The 25,436-nt window shown below is 36.4% G+C and overlaps 1 protein-coding gene across 2 annotated transcripts in view; it reads left to right on the forward strand.

Annotated features, from left to right (window-relative positions):
* nrxn2b (neurexin 2b) overlaps positions 1–25,436 on the forward strand; it is a 703,577-nt gene that overhangs the window by 359,006 nt on the left and 319,135 nt on the right. For both annotated transcript variants that reach the window (XM_053479498.1, XM_053479499.1), the window contains one exon: positions 1,263–1,289. In XM_053479498.1, the coding sequence (XP_053335473.1) occupies positions 1,263–1,289 (27 nt within the window). The remainder of the gene's footprint in view (positions 1–1,262; positions 1,290–25,436) is intronic.

Genomic DNA, 25,436 nt, shown 5'->3' on the forward strand with positions numbered 1-25,436 from the left:
TGAGCCCAGTTAGATAATTAATGATCTATGAGATGACAAGCATGGCTTATTATTTTTTATTTGTTTGTTTGTTTCAGCAGATGATATCATATTCTATTATATTCAGCGAAACTCTGCATACCAATATAATTCGTCCTGGAGGCAAAAATATTAATAAAATTACAAATTTCTAACACTATGATAATATTTTTGCTTATAAAAATTAAAACATTTAAAAATTCATGTGTCGTGTAATGTGCGGCCTTTGACTCCTTTGAAACAGCTTTGGATGACTAAATTTAAAAAAAAATGTAAATTTGAAAACTTTGTGTTTTTGAACGGCTCCCAGACGTAGCCAGTTTAGGTCAATCGTTCGTACATATGCCAAAAATGCTTATATGCCAATGCAAATTCAAGCAAAATTTTTATTCTTATGGTGAAAAAATTCATAAGGGAGGACATTGGTATGCTGAGGTTTCATGGTAGTACACACCTTTTAGTAATATCACTACTTTGCCACTAGGTGGCAGCATATTATACACAGCTATTACTTAAAAACTGTGTAATATGAGGTCATGACTGGATTTCTGAACGGACAATGTCTCACAGGTTTAAATATGATAGACAGAGAAAAAAATAAAGGAACACAAGACAATTTTAAGTTTTAAACTATATTCCAAACTGCTTCTTTAATAAACCACATAAGGGTGGAGGAAGGACTGGGGTTGAATTGGATTATGACATATCTACTGTACAGTAGGAGGCTGCGTTTCTGGCTGAAGTGTGCAGCTCACCCTTGCCTATAATTCTAGCTGGGTAATCCTGATTGCCCGAAGAGCTTCAGAGACACCGAACCATCCACTTTGGTGGACACCTGCACACTCATGGAAATGATCTTGTAAAATAGGTCATGTGATCGATTTGTCTTTAGAACTGGATCAGAATCAAAAACGTGCATCCAGATTAGTCAAGAAATCAAATCAGCGTCATTTCCAAACATACAGCGTCGGTGTGGTGGTGGAGCTCTCCGGGCAAAATGGAGGGACACAGAGACAATAAATATGTGTGTGGGATAAGGGTGAGTCTGACTCGAGGTGTGTCCCCGGGTAGTGGTCCAGCCAAATATCTTGGATGTCTGCAGAATGTACCTTGAAGGATGTAAAATGTTGTTCTCTTTCTCTCTCTCTCTTACACTCTCTCTTTCTTTCTTTCTCTCTTTCTCTCTCTTCCTTCTTTTCTTTCTCTTTGATTCAATCTTACCATCTCACTCTCTCTCCTGCCAGATTGTATCAGGATAGACTGTAACCTCAGTAAGTGAATTTAAATGTTTGTTGAAAATACAACACACATCTCTCTCTCTCTCTCTCTCTCTCTCTCTCTTTCTCTCTCACTCTTTTTTTTCTCTTGCTCTCGCTATCTCTCACACATACCTTTACTTACATGGTTTTATAATTACTGTATAATCAGAACATATGTTTTATGATTTGTGTTTATTATAATGTTTACTCTAAGGTAAGTCACAAACAGAGGAGATACCTGAGTGTATGTGTGTGTGGATGTGTGAATGCAGGTGTTTGTGTGTTTAAGCCTTCTTTAAGTGTGTCTAATGACGATGTTAAAATGCATAATGTAGAAAAGCGGTAATGAGTGAATGCATCAAGGAATTTGTCCTTAGAGGGTTTAAACAGCCTTAAATTTAAACCGAATGCAGTTCTCTAGTAAAATCAGGCTGTCGATATTACCGCATGCGATTAATCTAGACATTTTAACGCATTACTATTTAATTTATTAAATGCAAATAAATCATATGACCATGTTTGACCCTAATTGCTTCCCATAATCGCTGCACGATTACCAGGCTGTGCGTAATAATGGCACGTTTAGCGCATAATAAGTTTACTGTGGAAACATCACCAGGTGTGCTGAACGGCAAGTTTTATTATAAAAAGCTTCAAAGTTGTATGTTTGAGCTACCTTCAAGTGAAACTATTTTTACAAGAATACATGAAACATAAGACGTGGGAGTGAAGGCTCAAATGGCTAAGGGTCTAGGTTGTTGATTTTTGGATTTGAGAATCTAGGTTCGAGCCCGGGCTTTAGTGTGTTGCCCCAGCCCCTGCATGTGGACATTTTAATTCAATATTTTTTAATGTTAACGATGTAATATTAATTTGTATAATCTGTTGGCATGCATTTCTTTATTTCAATATTTCACCTTTATTATATGTACAAGCAAATCTGAGTATTATAAAATTGTGATTAATCGCGATTAATTACAGTCTATGACTACGATTAACTAGATTAAAATGTTTTAATCGATTAACAGCACTATATACTACAAATATTTAATACATGGAAGAAATATTTTGAATAGTTGAAGCCTGTGACCACAGCACTTGACTACTAAGTGGGTAAAAAAAAAAAAAACATTTTAAAAACTGTTTTGGAATACTACCTTATGTTCCAGAATGCTTGTTTGTGTTTACATGGGCCTCCTGTCAATCATTTTATAGACCCTAATGCTCCGTTACTTCACCTCCATCTCTGTCAGTTGGGAAAGAAAAAAAAATAGCTGAATTCAACAAGCATGAAGCACAGCCGGATCAATGTTCTGAGAGCAAAAAAAAAAAAAAAACTTAACAAGACTCAAAGTCAAACAGGAGGAAATCCTCATAGTGCTTTATGGAGTAATTTATTACTATTGAAGGTGATGAAGCTGAATAACTGACATTGGTCCAGGACAGGTCTGTACACACAACATTTATAAAGATTTAAATTTTTCTGATTTACATAATGATACAACTACTTAATTAAAAAAAAAAAAAAAAAAAAAACTAGACAGATTTCTCATGTTTGGCGTGGTGTCATGACCAGAGGAGGGATGCAACATAACTGTACTTTGTTACTTAAGTACATATTTCACTTACTTTAGTTTTTTTTTAGTTTTAGTTTTTGCAAGCATCTTATAGGCCACTATAGTCCTGTACTTTTTTGAATTTTAAAGTAAATTTAAAGGTGGGTAGTTCTGTACTTTTACTCAAGTACATAAGTAAATAGAGATGACAAAGGAGTATTAGCGAGAATGGAAGGAAAGGTGTACGAGACCAGTGATGCTTTACAGCTTAGAGACAGTGGCGCTGAAGAAAAGACAGGAGGCAGAGTAGGAGGTAGCAGAGCTGAAGATGTTGAGGTTCTATTTAAGGGTGGAAAGGATGGATAGGATTAAGAATGAGTTCATCAGAGGGACAACCCATGTAAGATGTTTTGGAGATAAAGTCAGAGAGGCCAGATTGAGGTGGTTTGGACATGTTCAGAGGAGAGATGGTGAATATATCGGGAGAAGGATGCTGAGGTTGGAACTGCCAGGCAGGAGGTCTAGAGGAAGACCAAAGAGGAGATTTATGGATGTATTGAGTGAGGACATGATGAAGAGGATGCAGTGGATAGGGTTAGATGGAGGCAGATGATTCGCTGTGGCGACCCTTGAAAGGAAAATTCGAAAGACAAAGTAGAAGACACAAGTAAATACAGGACTTTTTTTTATAGTAATATTTACACTAGGGAATCTCTACTTCTACTCAAGTGCAGGATTTGTGTACGTTGCACATCTCTGGTCATGAGATTCCTTACTCTAGTTGTACCACTGCATGTTCTGGGTTTGGCCTCAAGTGCTAAAATAATTATTACTTGCGGCAGTGGTAGCTCAGAGGGGTAAATTTCCAACTTCTCAGCTCATGAACTTGGCATGCCCAAAAGCTGGAGATCTCTTGGATTGACTTGGCCTTTTAGTTTTCAGTACCACTTTATTTAGAACTACTGTATTTAAGAAGTTAGCTGTGATTGTAATTTACATACTTACATACTTACTTAATTACCTGAAGGTCCTGCAGTGCTTAAAGCCTAAATCCACACTCTGAACACTGACTCAGTACACTACACATCTTTCAATGTCAAGCAGCACCAGTAGCTGACCAGTAGGTGACACTGTAGGTTATGAATTATTTATCTGACAACCCTGGACCTGAGGCTCTATATACAAACAGCATCACTGATGAGACACGTGGCCAACGAAAGCAAAAATGACCTGAAGCTTTTCCATCGGATTGGCAGAAAAATATGGATATACAGTAGTAGCATGAACCCTCTATAAAGCTGCAGATTCTGATTATATTATTGAACAGTGTGCCCGCCTGAAGTCCATCTGTATGTTTGAAGCTGTGGTGTGACATGCTGGTGTGTCGTAGTTGGCATTTCAGAAAGTCAACACCTTCTTTCCTTGCTTCTTCCTTTTTCACACTCACACAGAGCGGCATTGTAATGCGACATATGTTCGACTCACGATGCCGTGACGACCCGCTGTCGGTGTCACCTGCCTTTTAACCTCGGCAAGGAGTTGGAGAAAGCTAGGAGGGAGATACAGAGAGAAAGAGAAAATCAAAGCTTCCTGTGCACATTATTATTATTTTTTTTGCGACACAGGGTTGAGTCATGTCGCTCTGCTTGCCGTAACATACTGTCCTACAGCCCCCCTGAACATCCCGCAAGGCGATAATTAGCTACAAGCACACGTGGAGCAGATCTAAAATCCTAAAAGCGAAAATGTTCACTAAGTCTGATTTATTAAGAGCAATATTTCACCGAGCGATATTTTGATACAGTTGATGACTGGAGTGCTGTTCAGGACTTGCGTAAAAATACCGGGGGTGTTTATGTCAAAAAGGGACTATTACTGTAGCATCCCCTGCTTCACTAATGCACTTATCCCAGCATTTCATTAGTGTTTGGATACATGATCGCACTGCCTGAAACACTGGCCTCCCAGGAACTCCTTTAATGGCTCCGAACATATGGACTGTTCGGGGATGCGGCAATAACTCCCACCCGAATTCCTGTAATGTGCAAGTGGTGTTGGTTTTTTACGCCGGATGCCTTTTCTGATGGAACCTTCCCATTTTTATCCGGGCTTGGAACCTGGGATTTGGGTACTGAGTGGAAATTGAACACGTGGGAACCTTCCACATGGTGAGAAACCTCACAATGATGCCCCAGTTATTCACAGACGTACAACCTTCTTTAAACTGTTTGCACCATTCAAATGAGTCTCAGAGTCTCATTACCATACTGTGCTTGAATACCTCGTATACAGTATGTTTACGTCCAGGGTGTACCCGCCTTGTGCCCTAAGCCTCCTGGGATAGGCTTCAGGCTCCCTGCGACCCTGAACACAAGATAAAGCGGTATAGACGATAAGTAAGTGAATCTCAGTAAGACAAGTTAGCTTCTGTTATAGAAGGAATAATACTGTAATAATAAAAAATTCTATATATTAAAGCCCCTGTGGTATTTACATGTCGCGTAGAACCAGCGCAGAATGAAATCTACTACTCGAAGCACTCTTACTCTAAACATTCACTATGTCATCGAACCACAGGTGTCAAGTCCCCTATTTAAACAAACACTTAAAAGACAAAATATTACAAATTGTATCCGTCGCTTCTGATTTCCCCAGGAAGTCGTGCTGTCGTAATTACATATACTGGCTGTTTACCGCAGTCGAGAAATGCCTTTTCATGTCAACACCATTTGCATAATATTTACAGGAGTACCTGAAGATCTCATTGAGCATCAACATACAGTCAGTGTTGTCACTGCACAGCTATCTACAGTCACTATAAACAGCTTGGTGGGTTTAGTGTTTTCAGTGCGTCACCGTGAGAAGGCCGTGTACTTTACACTGTCGTAGGAGGGAGAACTGAAATCATCATTTTGAAGGTTCAACTGAAGCTGATAAAGTCGGTAAAGCACAAACTTTATTTCAATAGGCAATTTTTTTTTTTAAATAATTGATTGAGTTGCATATGGGCATTATACAAATTAAAATACCATATCCATACATTGCACATTGTATATTGTGTATAGTTTATAAAGAGTCAGCCAAAATAAATGTAGACACGCCCCAGAAAAAGGAAAATTTGTATAAACATTTTATAACTACATATCGATATATATATATATATATATATATATATGATAACATTAATAATACTATATAAATATAATATAAATTTTCCTATTTTACTTTTCCTAATATAAAAATACACTATACAGTATATACTGTACATATATATATATATATATATATATATATATATATATATATATATATTTTTTTTTTTTTTTACAAATTACTGCCTTTATTTTATGATTTTAAGTGATTCGTAAAAAAAAAAAAAAAAAAGATTGCAGTCATTTTATTATTTTAAAGCAATTGAAGTTGGGCAAGAAAATGAATGCTTGTGCTCGTCATGTGTTTTACAACATCACTAGAGAGTAGAAGCAAAGTGCATACATATATTGATAAATTCCTTCTGTTTATGTTACAGTGATTTCTATCTTATAGCTTACAAAATAAAATTTGAATCAACACAAATAAATAAGTTTTACCCCTTATAACTACGTACAAAACTGGTATGTGTGTCTGTATACTGTATATATAAAGTATAACCTATATAACTATAATAAGTATACTATATAAGTATAACTTAATATAAAAAAGATTATACTGTAAGTAAACTTTTTTCTGAAGTGTTTTAACCTCTCAGCTACAATAATTTAACAAACTAAGAAACAAACAAATAAAAGTATAAAAAAGGAAAAATAAATCATTTCTACCAGTCACTACACAAATATTGGCAATGCTTTAATTGAATGAATGTAATGATTTTTTCCCCCTCTGTAAAATAGCCATTAATGGACATTGATTGCAATGTTCCACACCCCCCGGGCAAATCAAAAGGTCGCTAAGTCAGAAGGGTCAAATTATTGGGCTGCATCAAGCAAAAACTACTAAGGATCTTTGAAATTATTGGAACTCTTCAACACATTATCAAAACCTGAAAGCATATGCTGAAGCATCAAGATTTTGAAAGCATTGTGGTTGGAACAAAAAAACGTGAGTGGAGATCACTTAAACTTAAAAGTCATAAAAAAAAAGGCTTGAATTTGCTAGGGAGCACAAAGAGTATACTTTGGAAAATGGTCATGTGGTCTGATGAGCTCAGATCCGACCCTATTCCAGAGCGTTGAGCATTAAATGAAACCTTACTGTGCAGGAGGGAGGGGTCACATGTACTGTAAACTCACCTAAAGGATTATTAGGAACACCATACTAATCCGGTGTTTGACCCCCTTTCGCCTTCAGAACTGCTTTAATTCTACGTGGCATTGATTTAACAAGGTGCTGAAGGGCATTCTTTAGAAATGTTGGCCCATATTGATAGGATAGCATCTTGCAGTTGATGGAGATTTGTGGGATGCACATCCAGGGCACGAAGCTCCCGTTCCACTACATCCCAAAGATGCTCTATTGGGTTGAGATCTGGTGACTCTGGGGGCCATTTTAGTACAGTGAACTCATTGTCATGTCCAAGAACCCAACTTGAAATGATTTGAGCTTTGTGACGCAGTGCATTATCCTGCTGGAATTAGCCATCATTGGATGGGTACAAGGTGGTCATGAAGAGATGAACATGGTCAGAAACAATGCTCAGGTAGCCCGTGGCATTTAAACCATGCCCAATTGGCACTAAAGGGCCTAAAGTGTGCCAAGAAAACATCCCCCACACCATTACACCAACACCAGCAGCCTGCACAGTGGTGACAAGGCATGATGGATCCATGTTCTCATTCTGTTTACACCAAATTCTGACTCTACCATTTGAACGTCTCAACAGAAATCGAGACTCATCAGACCAGGCAACATTTTTCCAGTCTTCAACTGTCCAATTTTGGTGAGCTCGTGCAAATTGTAGCCTCTTTTTCCTATTTGTAGTGGAGATGAGTGGTACCCGGTGGGGTCTTCTGCTGTTGTAGCCCATCCGCCTCAAGTTTGTGCATGTTGTGGCTTCACAAATGCTTTGCTGCATACCTCGGTTGTAACGAGTGGTTATTTCAGTCAAAGTTGCTCTTCTATCAGCTTGAATCAGTCGGCCCATTCTCCACTGACCTCTAGCATCAACAAGGCATTTTCGCCCACAGGACTGCCGCATACTGGATGTTTTTCCCTTTTCACACCATTCTTTGTAAACCCTAAAAATGGTTGCGCGTGAAAATCCCAGTAACTGAGCAGATTGTGAAATACTCAGACCGGCCCGTCTGGCACCAACAACCATGCAGCTCAAAATTGCTTAAATCACCTTTCTTTCCCATTCTCACATTCACTTTGGAGTTCGGAAGATTGTCTTGACCAGGACCACACCCCTAAAATGCATTGAAGCAACTGGCATGTGATTGGTTAATTAGATAATTGCATTGATGAGAAATTGAACAGGTGTTCCTAATAATCCTTTAGGTGAGTGTATATATGTGCATGTATATATAAAATGCGCTTTTAATATATTGTATATACATTAAACAAACAAACAGGAAAAAACAGTTATCAAAACCACCAAGAGCTTGGAGTGTTAATTAAGGTGCAATTTAAAAACTTATAATTATATAGTACTGGATAATGTTTATAGTGTATATAGTCTGACAACTTTCTGCTACTTTTATTTTCTTTATACTTATTTTACTTTTCTTAACTTTCCTGTTTTTGTTTTTTATCACTGACTTTATCATTGAGAGCTTCTGCACAATAAATAAATAAATAAATAAATGAAAGAATCCAATGCACCGGTACTGTCAGTATGTGTACAAATGGCAAATAAAATCTCTTGCATCTTGAATCAACAAAAGAAAAAATATCAGCTTAACACTTTAGAGAAAACTATTCTGCATTCTTATATGGATGGACTTGGAAATACAGTAGCATAGTATGAAGAGAAATGCAGCAAAGAACATTACCAGTGGAAATAATTTTAAAAGCTGGCTTTGTGCCCAATGTGCTTTCTGCCTCTCACCCCTTTTTATTTTTCTTGCTCTGTGATTTATGATGTCTGATTGGCCAGAGTCCCACTGTAGCAGTACCGACACCTCCTCTTCATCAACTGCCATGATTCCATCTGAGAGAAGTGTTTGAGTAAAGGCCAGAATTCCCTTGACAAGTGTGACATGACATGGTTGGTGCTACTTATTTCACTTTCTCTGGCGAGAATGTTTAAAAACATCTGCTTTCTAATTAACTTACATATTATACATATATTGATTATTATGCTGACAGTGGAATACAGACCAATGGCACAATGCAATACGCCAATGCTGTAGCACTATGTACGGCCATTTTGTCACATCACTATCCAGGCTATCAAGTAATTTTATACAATATGTAAAAAAAAAATAATAATAATAATAACAGGTAATGCCTAATGAAATTCCTTTTATTAGGCCTCTGGCTAAGAATCCATTAATACCATTAAACTATAAAGTTGTTGTGGATGGGTGCAATATTAAAAGATGACCAATGTAAAAAGATGAACCAAGTACTTGTCAAGAGGTATGTTTGTTCTTTGTTTATGCATGTGATCAAGAACTTTGGACATCCGCACAGTTCTTACCCCAACCTCAGTGCCGGGACAGCCAAGAGTCAGGAAAGTGATTTTCCAGGTCATGCCAGGAATTAGAACTTAATCCAGTCTCTAAGTGACAGTGGATTGAACAAGCACTTGGCCGTACATCCTCCCTCAGATGTCTTAAAACCTGGCAGGAGAATTTGTATTGACGATCTGGCACCTGAGGACTGATTTTTGATGCACTATATTGCAAATGTTGAAAAACATAATGAGCATGCACTTGGTCGCACTGTGGACCTGCTGCGGTGGTGGAGAAGACGGCCTCTTCCACTGTGAAGCTGGTTGCTTCATCTCAGTGTCGTACCTGTACACCCAATTTTTATAATCAGTAATGATCCTTGACATGAAGGATGGGTCATCCATCCATTCTTGGCAGCATCATGGCGCATGTTTAAACTATACAGTATGTTAGTATTGCTTGGACAGTTCCATATATCACACTGACAATGGCAGCAATGTTATGGATTGTTTTCCAATGATCATCCACAAGTTTTTGGGGGTTGAGCTCATTGAAGGTCTTCCTGAGCTCTCGTTGTCTTCCAGTAATGTTCTTCCTCTTTTGAAGCATGCGTGCCACTCAAAACACCTCAAATGACCTATTGCAGCATCGCCAAAAAGTTGGTGAAACAAGTCAAACATCTCTGTGGCAGATTTGCCCAGTTTTACACAAAATTTCATATTCACTCTTTGTTCTACAGTAACTTCCTTTCCATGATGAAATCGTATACATGGTCAGACTAGCAACTAGCCTTGTGTTGCCATCTGTTGGTGTGTCACAAAACTAGTCGTGAAACTTTTTGATACCACTTCTTATGGTGCAATGAAGAAACCTATAGCACCAAGTCAGGTTAGCAGTGTGATGTTAGAACAAATAGTTGGTTATCCAGAACTACCAGAAGGTTGAGTGTAGTGTTATATGGTGTGATCTGAGATATGTCCTGGGAGATCACAAGATGTGGAGATCAGTTTTACTGAACTTGTTAAAGAAGTTGCAGTGTTTATAACTAAAATTCATAAATCAATCTAAAGACAATCAGCTTGTCCCTGCTCCCATAACAATTTCGAATTCATTTAATATGGAATGCACTGATGTATTTCATATTTCCAGTTCATCCTAAGGGGTTTTAGTGGGCAAAAGGGCAATGTCATGAAAACAGTTTGGAAATTAACCACATACTGTATAGTATGGATGTAATGACCAGATGTCAACAAATTTTGCCCATATAGTGTTTGTGCACTTTTTAAAGATTCCTTTCACATGAAAAGTGTGATAAAGAAATGGTACTAGTGTAATCGTGAATAAATCTTTATATTAAGAAATTAACAAAAGTTAATTCCATTCTGGCTTGTTACCCTAAAGATATTTTGAATTAAACAACAGAAGAAAAACAGCCTAGACGTCTAATCTAAACAAACAAGTAATTACGAATCTATTAATGTGAGAACGCCCTACAAACCCCATATGGCTTGCCACTGTAGTAAGTCAGGATTGCATGTTCTTCATTTGTGAATTAAATCGTGATAGGTACCGATATTTGATGATGAAATTACACATGCCTGGAGCATTTTCGACACTAATTAGTGTTTGTTTGCAATTTTCAAAGCTCTCTTCCTAAATGGTTTTGGAAGCTACAGTACCACGTTTTTTTTCTCAGTGCAGCAACCAGCAAAACAGAACAAACACAGTATTAACGGTATTGACTCCTAAACTGCAGTCTCCTTCAACAAAGACACAGCATTAAGGTGAGTCTATGTACTATAAAAGAAAGGTGAAGAGATTGGACATAAGGCGATAACAAGGAGACGTTATAACCTTGGATTACAGTTCAAGTCTTACTAATCTCATTTTACATTTGATTGGTTAAATCTCATTCAAGCTCTGTCCTTTATCTGAATTGCCATCTGATGCTCTGCCTGCGGTATCGAGCCAACATTCTAACCTGAGTTAAAGAGCGGACCTGTGTCAGGGTGCGATAGTGGATTTAAATGTTTACTACCTTTCTAACAGAAAAACAGACAGTCTCCGATAAATTACTTCTTCTGAATCAGGATCTGTAAGATAGCATTAATTGGAAGTAAAAAAATTAAAAATGACATATACAGTGCATCAAAAATGTGCATCAAATATATATATATACACTCAACAAAAATATAAACGCAACACCTTTGTTTCTGCTCCGATTTTTCATGAGATGGACTTAAAGATCTAAAATTCATTCCAGATACACAATATTACCATTTCTCCCAAACATTGTTCACAAATCAGTCTAAATGTGTGATAGTGAGCACTTCTGCTTTGCTGAGATAATCTATCCCACCTCACAGGTGTGCCACATCAAGATGCTGATCTGACATCATGAGTAGTGCACAGGTGTACCTTATACTGCCCACAATAAAAGGCCACCCTGGAATGTGCAGTTTTTTGCTTTATTGGGGGTCTGGGGACTCAGAATCGGTCAGTATCTGGTGTGATCACCATTTGCCTCATGCAGTGCAACACATCTTCTTCGCATAGAGTTTATCAGATTGTCAATTGTGGCCTGTGGAATGTTGGTCCACTCCTCTTCAATGGCTGTGCGAAGTTGTTGGATATTAGTGGGAACTGGTACACGCTGTCATATATGAAAAATCGGAGCAGAAACAAAAGTGTTGCGTTTATATTTTTGTTGAGTGTATATATATATATATTGTTTTTATTAAATAAAATCAATGTAAATGAGATTAATTAAGAAAGTGGTGAACCTCTCATGTATTCTAGATTCATTACTTGTAAAGTAAATTGTTTCCGCTTTTTTGTTTCAATGATTATAGCTTAAAAAATTTTTTAAAACTAGTTAAAATATTTACTAAAAACAACCAAAAAGAGGATTTGTGAGATTATTGTAATCTGAGAATTATGAACATTGTTAATTTATACACATGGTCTTGAGCAGCCGTCAGCTCATCTGTATTGTTGGGTCAGGTGTTTCTAATCTTCCTCTTGAAAATAGCCTATATATTCTCTATGGAGTTTAGGTCAAGCAAGTTGGCTGGCCAATCAAGCAGAATAATATCACGATCAGCAAGCCAGTTAGTGGTAGTTTTGGCATTGGGTGCATGTGCTGAGCAATGCTGGAAGAGGAAATTAGGCTGACCATAATGCTTTGAGCAGACAAAAGCATTAAATGCTCTAAAATCTCCTAGTAGATTCGATGTTGATTTGGGACTTCATAAAATATAGTGGACCAACACCAATAGATGCCTTGACACGTGTCACTCCTACTCCAATTTTCAAAATTACATGCAAAATATACTTTCTTTGGAAAAAAGAGGACCACTTAGCATGGGTCCAGTTATTTGTTTCCTTTCGCCCAGGTAAGATGCTTCTGATGTTGTTTCTTGTTCAGGAGATGCCTATATACTAAGAATGCAAAAGTTGTGTCCAATTTCCTTAAGATGTCTATATGTGGTGGCTCTTGATGCACCAACTCTAGCCTCACTCCACTCCTTATGAAGCTCTCCTAAGTTTTTGAATCTGCTTTGCTTGAATCTTCTCAAGGCTGTGGTTATTCCTATTACTTGTGCACCTTTTCCTTCCATTACATAAATCTACAAAATGCATTCCATGAAGATAAAAATGCTAAATCTATATTTAAGGACTGACCCTAGAATCTTTTGTGACATTTTCCACTATTAGCTGATGGAAAACGCATAATAGGGTGAATATTATGATTCTAAACAATATAAGTCCTGATGGAACAGTTTGATCAAGGTTATTAAAATTAAGAAGCTAAAAATACAATTAAAATATGACTTGATCTTCATAGTAATAATAGACAAACTTTATCCCGCTAAACACAAATAACATTTGTAATTTTTTACGACTTTATTAAGCAGACTAATTAATAATTTGCAGTTCAAGTAGAAAGCTCCAAAACAGAAAGAAAACCTATTAAAATATTTTCTACAGCTGCTGATTAGACTTGCACAATAGTAAGACGTTAAAGTTCTTACAGAGTTCAAAATATTTGGCTAAAATTTTAGGCTTGTGCTACGACGACACTAATATAAAATCCACACATTCTGTTTATAGCATGTGACATCAATCTATAGAATAATCAGTACACAAAATTGTAATCATTGATCTACAGTTAGAGGATCATTAATTTCTAATCACATGGTGTTGCACAGTCGATTTTGATTGGGATCGTTTTACCTAGTGTGACAAGTAATGATCAGGCTTTACTTTAAATACTCTATTGACGTGTTTGTGTGTTTTGGTTCATGGTTTTTCTGCATCTTCACTATTTTAACGCTTCACAAAACCGATAGCTTTGCTACTGCGAAATTCTCCCGTAAACATTCTTCATGCAGTTTTCACTTCTTTGTTCCTTCAAGGACTGCAAGCTGTCTAGTTCCTGATGCAAGACTGGAGCTGGAAATCACAATGATGCTATTTTTTTTCCTCCAAAGAACGGAGAGTTTACTTATCCCATAAAAAAACTTTACTAAAGTACATACCATAGTATTACCATAGTACTTCAGACATTTCCATGGCACCATAGGGCACCAGTGTAGGTACAGTACTATGGCACTTGGGTACCATGGTGGTACTATGGTGTGCACCACAATACTTTAGTGGGTATCTAGTATGGTATGTTTGTACATAGTTTACCATAGATAGGTTAGTACAGTACATATACTACAGTATATCAGATAAAAGTGGTACTGTACAGGTACTATATCAGCAAATAAGTACTATGGCACAAGTACTGTACCAGGGTCAAATTAAGAAATTTTTATAGATAATACTGTCCATGGAGCATGGTTGGGTATCAAGGGTATTATCCTTTATGAAAAAGCAGTGCCATGGTGTCCATAAACACCGCTCGATTATCCCAAACTATAGCATGAGTTATATAGATTTTCTTTTGCAGAACTGTATTTTTTTCTTTTATACCACCATAATTCAACACTGCGGGGTGATTTTACAATCTTGGACAGCGTGTAAGGAATTCCTTCATTTGCGGGCTTACAATGCAGGGAAAAAAACAGGCTCCATCATTTATATATACCAGATATATCTGACATCCAGTACAGTCTTTTGCTTGTTCTTTGTTTATTACTGTATATACTGTAGAACACTATGTAGGGCAGCATTAAATGAAACATAGCCTCCCGCCCCTCAACTTAGAAAACAGTTTACTAATGAGCTCTCTGGAAACACAAATTCATGAACAGTTGTTATATAAAGAATTCTAATGTTACAAATTGCCTAGGAGGCTGAAATCACAAAACAACTGTGTTCTTGTAAAAGTTAGTAATTGGCTAACAAGTTGCTTGACCTCAGTTTTAATAACGTTTGTATTGAATCTAAATGGCCATCCCCGTATACGTGTGTATCCTAACAAATTAATTTTATGTTAAAAGAAATTGCTATAAAAATACATATTTATAGTTTAGAAGTTCAAGGTTTCCAGATTTATAGCACATAGTGCTATAGAGCAATATGCAAGTTTTTCCATCCTTTAAGGACAAGCACTGTTAGGGGATAGAAAATGGGTTCTGACAAAGTATGTTGCATTTTCCTCTCCTATTTAGTCTTAATGAGGAAGAAAAGTGATCCATTGCACAAAAGAGGTGGCACGGTGTCCAAGTGGTTACCACTGTCGCGTTGGACCGCCAGGGTCCGGGTTCCATTGCCGCCTTGGGGTATGTGTGCATGTTCTCCCTGTGCTTGCTGGGTTTCCTCTGGGTTGTCTGGTTTCCTCCTACAGTGCAAATACATGCAGATTAGGCCTATTAGCATTCCCAAGTGTCAAAAGCCTGTGTGTGTGAATGTGACCACCACGGTCATAAAATGGTAGTCACCATTGGTCTCCACGATCCCTAGTTGGACTCCAGAGGTTCCTAAATGAGTGGATGGATGAATGAATGGATGGATGGATGGATGGGCCCATAACAGAACTTGTGTGACAACATTTAGCTTCGGTACAGTATTACAGAAGGCAGAGAAAACTCCCTGATGTGTTCGCATGTGGTTTGTCGTTTACACTTTATAGCTCTAATCTTAGTGACAGTGGCTTGTATAACAGGTTTTCCTCCCCTCTGGCTCTGTGTGTGAAATGGGAGTGTTTGTGCTATACAGACCAATTTAGCAGTGATGAGAAAGACATAGCAAGTGAACTAGAGAGCGAAGGACAGATACAGAGAGAGCAAGAGAGAGAGAGAGCGAGAGAGAGAGACTACTGCTGTCTATTCGAATGTTCCCAGTTCCTTTGAGTTTTCATTTTTGGAACACATACTCATTAAATTGGTGAACACACTGCAGTCTGCCTGCGGATACCAGATACAATTTCATTAAAAAACAATCAAGCTGCATTAGCATTGAGCTTTATGTGGTCCTGATTACTTTTCATACCGATAATAATCACTGCACTTGTAGCCTTTATTTGCTCCAAGGGCAAATTGTTACATGTACATGTTCCCTTATTATATGGATCACAATTACGCCACAGAAATAATATATTTCATGTGTAAGGAATAAAACACAATAACCATTGTCAGGGTTGTATAAAGATAGCGCCCAACATGGACAAAGGTTATTGTTGCTAGAAGGTTGAGGTTGATGTACCTACTGTATAGCATGCATTCAGTTCTAACAGTTATAAATAGCTGTATTATTATTTCTTTTTTCTTATGTCTTAAAGAAAAAAAGTCCTTGCAATTATGAAGCTATAGAAACTATATCTTTATTTGTATATGGACAGTTTGACAGCATAATAAGATAATTTTTTTTTTTTGAAAAATGACATAAATATTGCAATATGTTAAATATTGAAATATTTTCTGCATTTTTTTTTTAGCCTCATTCGTGTTAAAAAGAACAAATGGCAAAATATTAACTTAATATTTTGGGATGTTTATACAGGGTGTCCCAAAAAAATTACATAATTTAAAATATGAATATCTACATGAGTAACTACATGTCCTAGGCGTTATGTTAAAACATTTAATATATATTTATTAAAATTCCAACAACATATTTAAACAGATATACGATAAACATCGAGTCAGTAATCCAGCTCCAACACATTGACTTTCGGCGAGTCCCCCATGTGCTCAACCGTAGCGTGGAGATTTTTCGTCCCCCCCAAATGTGAACATTATGCTTGTTGACTTTTTTGCCATTCGTATGAAATGTGGCCTCATCACTGGAAACAAGATGATTTTAGAACTCCTCATCTTTATGCAGTTTCTGTTGCATAGAAACAAAGAAATTAAATGTAAAACATTAAGCTCGTTAAAATTTAGTATAATTTAAACATGAATTGGCTATGTTTTTAGATCACAATATGATGTCATTTTTGCGAACACTTTGCATAAGTGTCAATTTTACATGATTTTTCATAAAGCTATAACTTAATTTCGCAAAGTTTTGCTACAATGGATTATTGTGGTGATTTAAGTATGCAAATTAGTTTTAATAATATGTTGATTCAGTTTAGATAAAAAAAAAAAAACATAGCAAACTCATAAATTGATTGTAATTTTTTACATAGTAGAAAAAGCATTGAGCTTTGTTGGATACCTCTATCAGTTTTAGTTTTACTTGAAGTACTTGAGACCAGCTTGCTTATATAGTACAAGTATCGAGCTTCCATGTTTCTTGTACACACTTTGCTCATTTCACAAAACTTACAGTAAATGTTAAGCAACTGACACCACTAATTCATTACTGTTGGAGTGACTGCGGAGGCAGTAACAAAGCATAAACATCATTCTTTTTTTATTATTTAACTAGGATTTATAATTCTCCAAAAATCCGCAGGACACATTTTAACATTAACACCGGCCACTGTCTTGAACAGGAATTATTTTCGCTAAACCAATTACTGTATATGACAGAAAGATGTGATGTGATTAACTTGTCTCAAAAAGTTGGCATCTACATATCATACTTTGCTCAAAATGTAAAAGCTTAACACTTGCTAAAAATGCTTACATAAACGTTTTTCACATTAAATATTTTAAAATGTTACCCTTGTTTGTTTTCTCCTTGGGCAAGAGAGACTAACCCATAAGCAGCCCTTACGAGGGTCACACTTAAACCTTTCTACCATTCTATGCTTACTGTACATTCTTGGTAGAACCTTAATCACTCCGTAGGGACCCAGTGAATAATTGATCCCCACTATCCCAATTCTTCTATAAGGGACAACTTGTTTGCCGTGAGTTGTGAGCCGTGTCAGTGGAAGAAGAGATCCTGGTTTCTGAGAAATGTGGTTTGCTGCCGCTTCCATTATTTCAACACGACACTTTGGCTCCTACTTCATCTAGACGGGAGGTTGAAATGTCTTGATCCAATTAATCGGCTGGTCGTAGCATACTCCTAGAATATTCTGAGATAAATGAACATCAGTAACGTTCTGACTCATTGGAGACTTTGGGTCAATCAAGTGATTTGAGCAACCTGTTGCTTATTTTTCCTTGATGATCAAAGTAGGAACTGCACAAACAAGAACTTGGAGTACCTCAAGGAAAAAAAGCATTTTTATTTGTAACACTTTTTAGTATTAGGATTAATAGTATTGTTAAAAAGGGGAAAAAAAAAACAGAAGTCTAAAACCCACCTGAATGAATATTACTAGTAGTTTCTGGACATAAGAGGAAAATTACCACAGCATACCCCAGTATACACGGATGAATCGAAATCAGGCAATAAAATGGTCAGCCTTTGCAACAAATTCTACTGTAGCAGGGTGTACGCATCCCAGACCAAAGTTCAATTTTTACTGCAGAAGCAAATGCTCTGCTTATGGCTTTGAAATTCATTGAAACCACATCAGGAAAGAATCACCTAATAACAACAGACTCAAAATCATGTCTCCGAGCATTAGAAAATATAAAAACAGATCATCCAACAATCCTGGAAATCCTAACCAAGCTATAATTTTTAGAAACCAATAATTTTAACATAGTATACTATTAGATACCTGGGCACTCAGGAATCCCTGGTAATGAGAAAGCAGACTAAGCTGCCAAAGAAGCATTAACTAACAAAAGAATCAAATGCTTTATACCCTTCACAGATTTAAAACCACAGATTTTGACCAAACCAATTTAAAAACATTTAAATGAATACATAAAAAATAAATAAATGGCAATCACAATGGGACCAATGCTTAAATAATAAACCATAATATATAACTATAAACAATAAACATATTTTATTTGACTGTAAATCTTAAACTTTTACTCATTTAAGAACTTGTTTTATTCTGTTGACACTTTAAAAAAGTTTTTAAACGAGGAAATCTAAATTTAGTTTTAAAGCTCTTCGAAAAAAAATATTTTATACATCTTATCTAGTTTTAATATTGAAAAACAAAAATGCTTCTCGCCCTGAATATAGCCATAGAAGCTGGCATGGCGTTAAAAAAGAGAGAAAAAACAAAGAAATTATGCATTAAAGTTGGCACTAAAGTCTAAGATGTTGTTATAGAAATGTATTCGACATTATTTGACCAATCAGAAAAGAGAATTTAAAATCGATTGTCACCAATACTAGTCATACTGTACTAGTCAGTTTTCCTTTAATCAATTCAAAAATGTATTTTCTTTAGCCAGTGATTGAGTCAGAATTTAATCTTTGCTTACTGTATGGGAGGCACATTACTGCCTACATCTTTTGTATCGCAGTGTGCTGCGATTATATTTGGCATTCTCTCATATGCCACCCTACAATGCCCACTGTCCTGGCACACATTCTACAAGCACATGCATACACATACAGTACACACACACACACACAACCACAGAATGCCTAATGCCCAGAAAGTGCATGAGCAACCATGTGTGAAGGTTGGATGAGACAGTGATTAACACAGCATACACAAACACAGATGAGGACATGGTGTAGAATGTCTAACGGGGAACAGAAATACTTGATTAACACTATCATTAGATGTAATGGCCAGGACATCATTATTACTCATATAAGACGACTGAGTCAGTCAGATCAAGAAGATGAGAAAAGACGAGGCTCATCACTTGTAGTGTGGGTTTAGTGTTGACGTGATCAGAATTCAGTTCTTCTGCAGGTTGTCTCAGCTATAAATAACACATATGATGTCAATGCATTTCAAGATTAGGTTCAGCAGCTGAGCTAAAATAAGCATCTGAAAGTTAAAGCAAATGTCTGAAGGCTAGACCGAGCATCTGTGGGTTAGACTGCAAATCTAAAGGCATCTGAAGAACTAAGCATCTGAAGATTGGACTGCGTGTCTCAAGGCTAGAGTGAGCCTCTAAAGGGTAAATTGCCAATCGAAAGGTTGGACTGAACATGTGGAGATTCGACTGGGCATCTGAAAGAATAAAATATGCACCTGAATAGGTTTAGACTTTGTTATGGTTTCCTATGCAGTTGGTTTGTTCGCTCTTGATGTCTAAGGGAGATAGCAAGCCAACATAAGAAGAAGAAAAAAGTAAGGTTAATATACTGTATTAAAGACCGTCACTGATTACTAATAGAAGAGTCACTTGTGTACAAGAATGAGACAAACTCAAGAGTAGCACTGACTTTCAGCAAACTTTAGTAATTAAAGCACCAAAAAAAAGTTACAGTGAAAACCAGTAGCACAAACAGAAAAAGAAAAAATATACAAAATATTAAATAGCACTTTAGACGGTGAGGGCCGCTTAAATCAAATAAATTAATAAAACAAAATCTAACCTAATAAACTAAACGAAAACAAAATCAGGGTGTGGGATGCCCACCAACTACACTGACTAACCAAAACATAGGTACAACAATTAGCTCTCGCTCCTAACCAGTGTGTCTAAACAAAGTCTTACTGAAAAGACATAGGAACCAAAACACAAGGGACATACCCGAAAATACTACGGGGCGTAATGGCCTTATGCCTAGATAAAGCATCCAAAGGTTAGCCATTTAAATAGTCATTATCTGAAGCTCGGAGCAAGGATGTTTAGGTTAGACCTTCACAAGGTTTATAGCCCCCATTAAGGTTTCAAGTTCCTGACCATTTTAAGGTTAGAACAAGCATTCCTTGGTGAAAATGCTCAATAAGAATAATTTAGTAGCTATAGATTAAAAAAAATATATATGGTACCAAAGTTTTGTGAGAGAGAAAGAAAAAAAGAAAAGGAAATTGCAGGAATATAGTTCTGTTGAGATGTTTTTTATGGAAATATCTGAGTGATGGGTTAAAATAAATGCCTTATACCCTTCCTGATGCAACCGTTCCTATTTATCCAGGCTTACAGTAGGACCAGGGCCAGTGCACTGTCTTGTTGAAGTCCAATAACTCAAACCCAGGATATGGCAGTGAAATTATCAAATGCTAGCCACTAGGTTCACCAGGGAAGATAGTAACAGCTGTCCCAATCTGCAGCATTAAACCTGATAAAAAACCATATCTAAACTACAAGATCATGTGATAATGACAAGCAAAATGTTTTAAAGGTATAGAATGGGTATAAAAAGCTCGCTTGAACATAAGATTGGTTGCAAGGCATCCTGCCAGCACCTGTAATGATACTGTCTTGCACAGTATGGGTTTTAAATAGGATCTATAATCCATCAAACACTGAGTAATGGTTTTTAAATTATTGCCAAGGACAAGAAGTTAAAAGTTGGGGATCTTGTGGATATTTTACAGCAGTGTAGACATTAAGGAGATTTTATGGGAAATTCGAGGAGACAAATAAAATAAAATAAAAAAAAAACAAAGTAAATTTTAATAGACCACAAATGTCAAACAGAAATGTATGTCAGAATTCAATAGAACAACGATGTGGTAGGACAATTTCTATGAAAAACATATTGCAGGTCTGAAAAACCGAATAAACATTCTAAACAACATGCACCAAGAAGTTCTGAAGAGTCTCATTTAGATTCTAAAGAGTACTTCGGAAAAATGTGTGGTGCCTTTTTTTTTGGATTGAAAGGGTGAAAACAAGTCTCTCAAGTTACGCTGGGCATTCCAAGCTGAGCATGAGACTAGCATCTAAACGGTAGAACATTTAGATTTAGCATTTGAAGGTTCAACTAAGCATTTGAAGGCTAGATAGACTATCTAAAGCTGTTTAATTTATGAATATTTAAGTGTTATAAAAGTTAGCACAGTCAGCCAGAGGCTAAAATCTTCAGAATTAAGGCATTCATAAGAAGTTAAAGAAACAGCTAACATCTGACAATTTGAGCATATTTCAAACATATTTAAAGGTTCAAATACAAGCTGGGAGGCTGGGCCATGCATGGAAAGGTTAAAACAAGAATTGGAACATTAGAGCAAAAAATTGGAAGGTTACAACGAGAATCGAAATGTTAAAGTGAAAAAAGAAGGTTACATTAAGGATTAGAGGGTTATAGTGAGAATTGTGTAATTAGAGCAAGAACCTAAAGGTTACAACAATAATCTAAAGGTTACAATAGATTTAGAAAAATAGATTTGAGAATATGAAGGCAACAGCTAGAACCTGAAGGTTACAGCAAGAGTCAGAAGGATGAAGTGAGAATAAAAATAGAGATGTTATAGTGAAAAATCAGAAGGGTATCATGAAAATAGCAAAGTTACAGGAGAAATCAGTTGGTTAAAGTCAAAATATGCAGTTTAAAGGAAGAAGCAGAAGCTTTGAGTAAAAATAGGAAAGCTACACTGAGTATCATAAGGTTAATGTGAGAACTACAAGGTTAGTATGAAACCATAAAGGTTTCAGTCACAATCAGTAGGTTCCACCAAGACTCAGAAAGTTAAAGCAAGAATTAGAAGGTTGCCGTTAAAATAGGAAAGTTACAAGAAAGATCAGTTGATTATAGTCAAAGTATGAAGGGTGCGAAAATCAGAAAGTTTAACGTAAGAACCCAAAAATTGCATAAAGACATGAAGGTTTCAGGGAAAATCAGTACGTTAGAGCAAGAATCAAAACGTTAGAGCCAGAATTAGAAGATAAGTGTGGGAATCTGGATGTTAGGGGAACATAGAGAAGAACTTAAATCTTCATAAAGTATATGAACGTTAACAGCCCAAACAGGCTGGTGTTGATTTTATTTTATTTTTTTATGTTAGACATATACTACAGAAAATGTAGGTGCTAAGGAAGCTACAGAACTTTTGAAGTTTATGCAACATACTGTATAAGTGACAAATCTTGCTTCCCTAAAAATGTCAAGTTGCAGACTTCAACCTTTTTGAAGAGATGATTTTATATCTGCCCCCAAAATGGGCAATTTTCAGTGTTATACTGTCTTGCTTTAAACAATAATAATTTTAAATGCGAATTATTCACATTTCTTCCTGAGTATTGATACTATAATTGTTGTAACCTGTAAACATTGTTGCTTAAATAGTTTTTTTTGGTAAAACTTACAGAGCAAAACAACTGTAGTGTCCGTAACCATGTCTAATTCATGTTGCAATGTTTTTTTTAATCAATTTTGTATTTTAGAATAAATCACTTTTTTCAGGTTTATGTCTTTTTACAGTATGTGAAATCAAAATTGACCAAGTTTTATCTAAATAATAATTGAAAGATTACAGTTAAAGACACTAAATAAAAGGAAGAGGAATTGTATTTAGCTAATGTGTTTCTTTTTACCTAACAAAAAAAAAAATGTGTATGCATGTCTACAAAGAAGCAAAGCATGAGTTGGGAGATGAAAAGTATTAGGTATTATAAAAAATTATCTTATATGAAAATTAACTTTTTCACCTAGATGAGAGACTTTTTAGCACCGGTACCATCTTTTGGATTCCATCTTTTGGATTCATTCTTAAGCATTCCTGCGTTTTTGATCTTGAAACCGGTAATAATTGTGCATAATCTCTTTTGTAACCTGAGGAAAGATGTGTAATGTGCAATACTTTGTAAATGTTGAGAGCCTTCTGCGTTAACTTTCATAGAAGACGGTCAAAAGGGGAAAAAAAATCTACTTGATTACATCTCACATCCTGAGAGAGCTCGAGTTATGAGGTTTATTTAGATCTGATGCCGGCTTGTCCATCTGTTTCTGTGTGTGTATGTGTGTGTGGTGCCAATGAAATGCCAGGCTCATTGTCTTGTCTGGTGAGATGCCAGTTTGATATTGCCCATCTGCTCTGTCATTTGAAGTGAAAGTATGTGAGTTCTGGGTTTGGGAGAAGAATGATTCAGACACACTATGGATGTCTGGAAGAACTTTTCTTGGTAAAGACTGATGAAGAATTGGGGTATGGAAAAGTTTTGGTGTGTGTGTGTGTGTGTGTGTGCGTGAGAGAAAGAGACATACCCTTATGCTTGCTCGGTGCGATCTAGTAGACAAATTCTGAATATAATCACTTCCACTTCCACTGTCTTATACACACACACACACACTTTTTTCAGGATGTAGCTGACTAAATCATACACTAATACAGTACACCCCCTTCTTATTCACACAAGTGAACATTACCGGTCTTGACCCAGTGAAGCACAATGCTCATAACAAGAAAAAAACATGTGGAAACCTTTTGACAATTTTGCGGAATCGCTCTTAATTAAGGGCAGGATCCCCATCTGGAGGAATGATTTAAGGTGCGATATTAGATTTTCATAAATGTGTGTGTGCATCTTCATTTATTGCTATGATTTGGTTAAGTAGTTGTCTGGTGACCAGTGTGTATATGTGTGTGATAGAGTCAATTAGCATTAATTGCCAGCTGTTCAGCCTTTCTGCAGTGCACATCCTTCGAGCCTGTTCAAACAGACACAGATACTGATAAGTGATACCGATAAGAGAACAAGTTATTATTAGTCATTCCTTTTGTTTGGTTGTTGCTGAGAGGCTTTTGGAATTTGCAACCCCAATGTTGAACTGTGAAAGCCATCAAGACACCAACAAGATTTGCAAGGTGTCAGCATATCTCTCACATGATGACACCTTGCTGTCCTAGTCAAGAATCATAACCAACTTCAGCTCCATTTATTTATTTTTTTATTAACGTCCAGGGTATGCTCCCCTTGCATTTTGTAAATCAGTGTTTGCATCAAGGAACCTTTAATGCACCCCTAATGCTAAATTATTTAATTCACGACTGAGATTCGCTCCTCTCAAATTCAGTGATTCAGTTCAAGTCAATAAATCATGTGGTAACAACTGAGATTTGTTCCTCTTGTGTTCAGAGAGTCAGTGCTTGAGTCAATTCTTGGTCATGATCGAAATGTCCTCTTTGCAAATTTAGCATGTAGTCTTTGAGTCAGTGGTTAAATTTGCTTCTCTTAAACTTCTCCTCGTGACAGAAGAAGGAGAATACAAAGTGTTTTTTTTTTTCCAACTTTGAGGTTATGTTAGGCGTCACATTTTTCCCTCTAACCTTCTGTATATCATTGGCTATGAGAATTCAGTCTCATCTGTGGTTGGTTGGATGATTTATTACATATTACATTGAGATCCAATCAGTGTTAATCAGTCTCACCCAGAGACCCAGTGGATAAAAGTTACGCCTGGGAGGAGAAAGTTATTCTAACACGAAGATCAACGATTAAGAATGTGAGCAAATCAGATCAGAATTGAGTCAGGTTAATCTGATGATGCTTTTTTTTCTATTCTGATTATAAGTGTATCATTACAGCCTGTGAAACTGCACCTTGTGTTAAATTATTCTGTAGTCTTGAACAAAATCTCTTTGTGAATTTAGCAAAATGTAACCAAAGATTTAGCTTCTGGTTACATTTCCTCCTTTTTAAAAGTGATTCAATTTGAAATTAGTGAACCTTTGGTCATGACTGAGATTCCTCTTGACTTTAGTGAGTTAAGTCAATGGTTATGTTTGTATGAATGAGATTTTTTTTTTATTCAGTTGACATCACTTTGATTAGGCTAAATTAGACTTAACTGTGTACACAAACACTGATCTAAGATCAGGTTGCTTTAATTGAATTAAGTAATTCAAACTTTAAAACAACAAATTATTTTTATTTTTGTCC

This window comes from Clarias gariepinus, chromosome 20, assembly GCF_024256425.1.
Source record: "Clarias gariepinus isolate MV-2021 ecotype Netherlands chromosome 20, CGAR_prim_01v2, whole genome shotgun sequence".
NCBI classification, from domain to species: Eukaryota; Metazoa; Chordata; class Actinopteri; order Siluriformes; family Clariidae; genus Clarias; species Clarias gariepinus.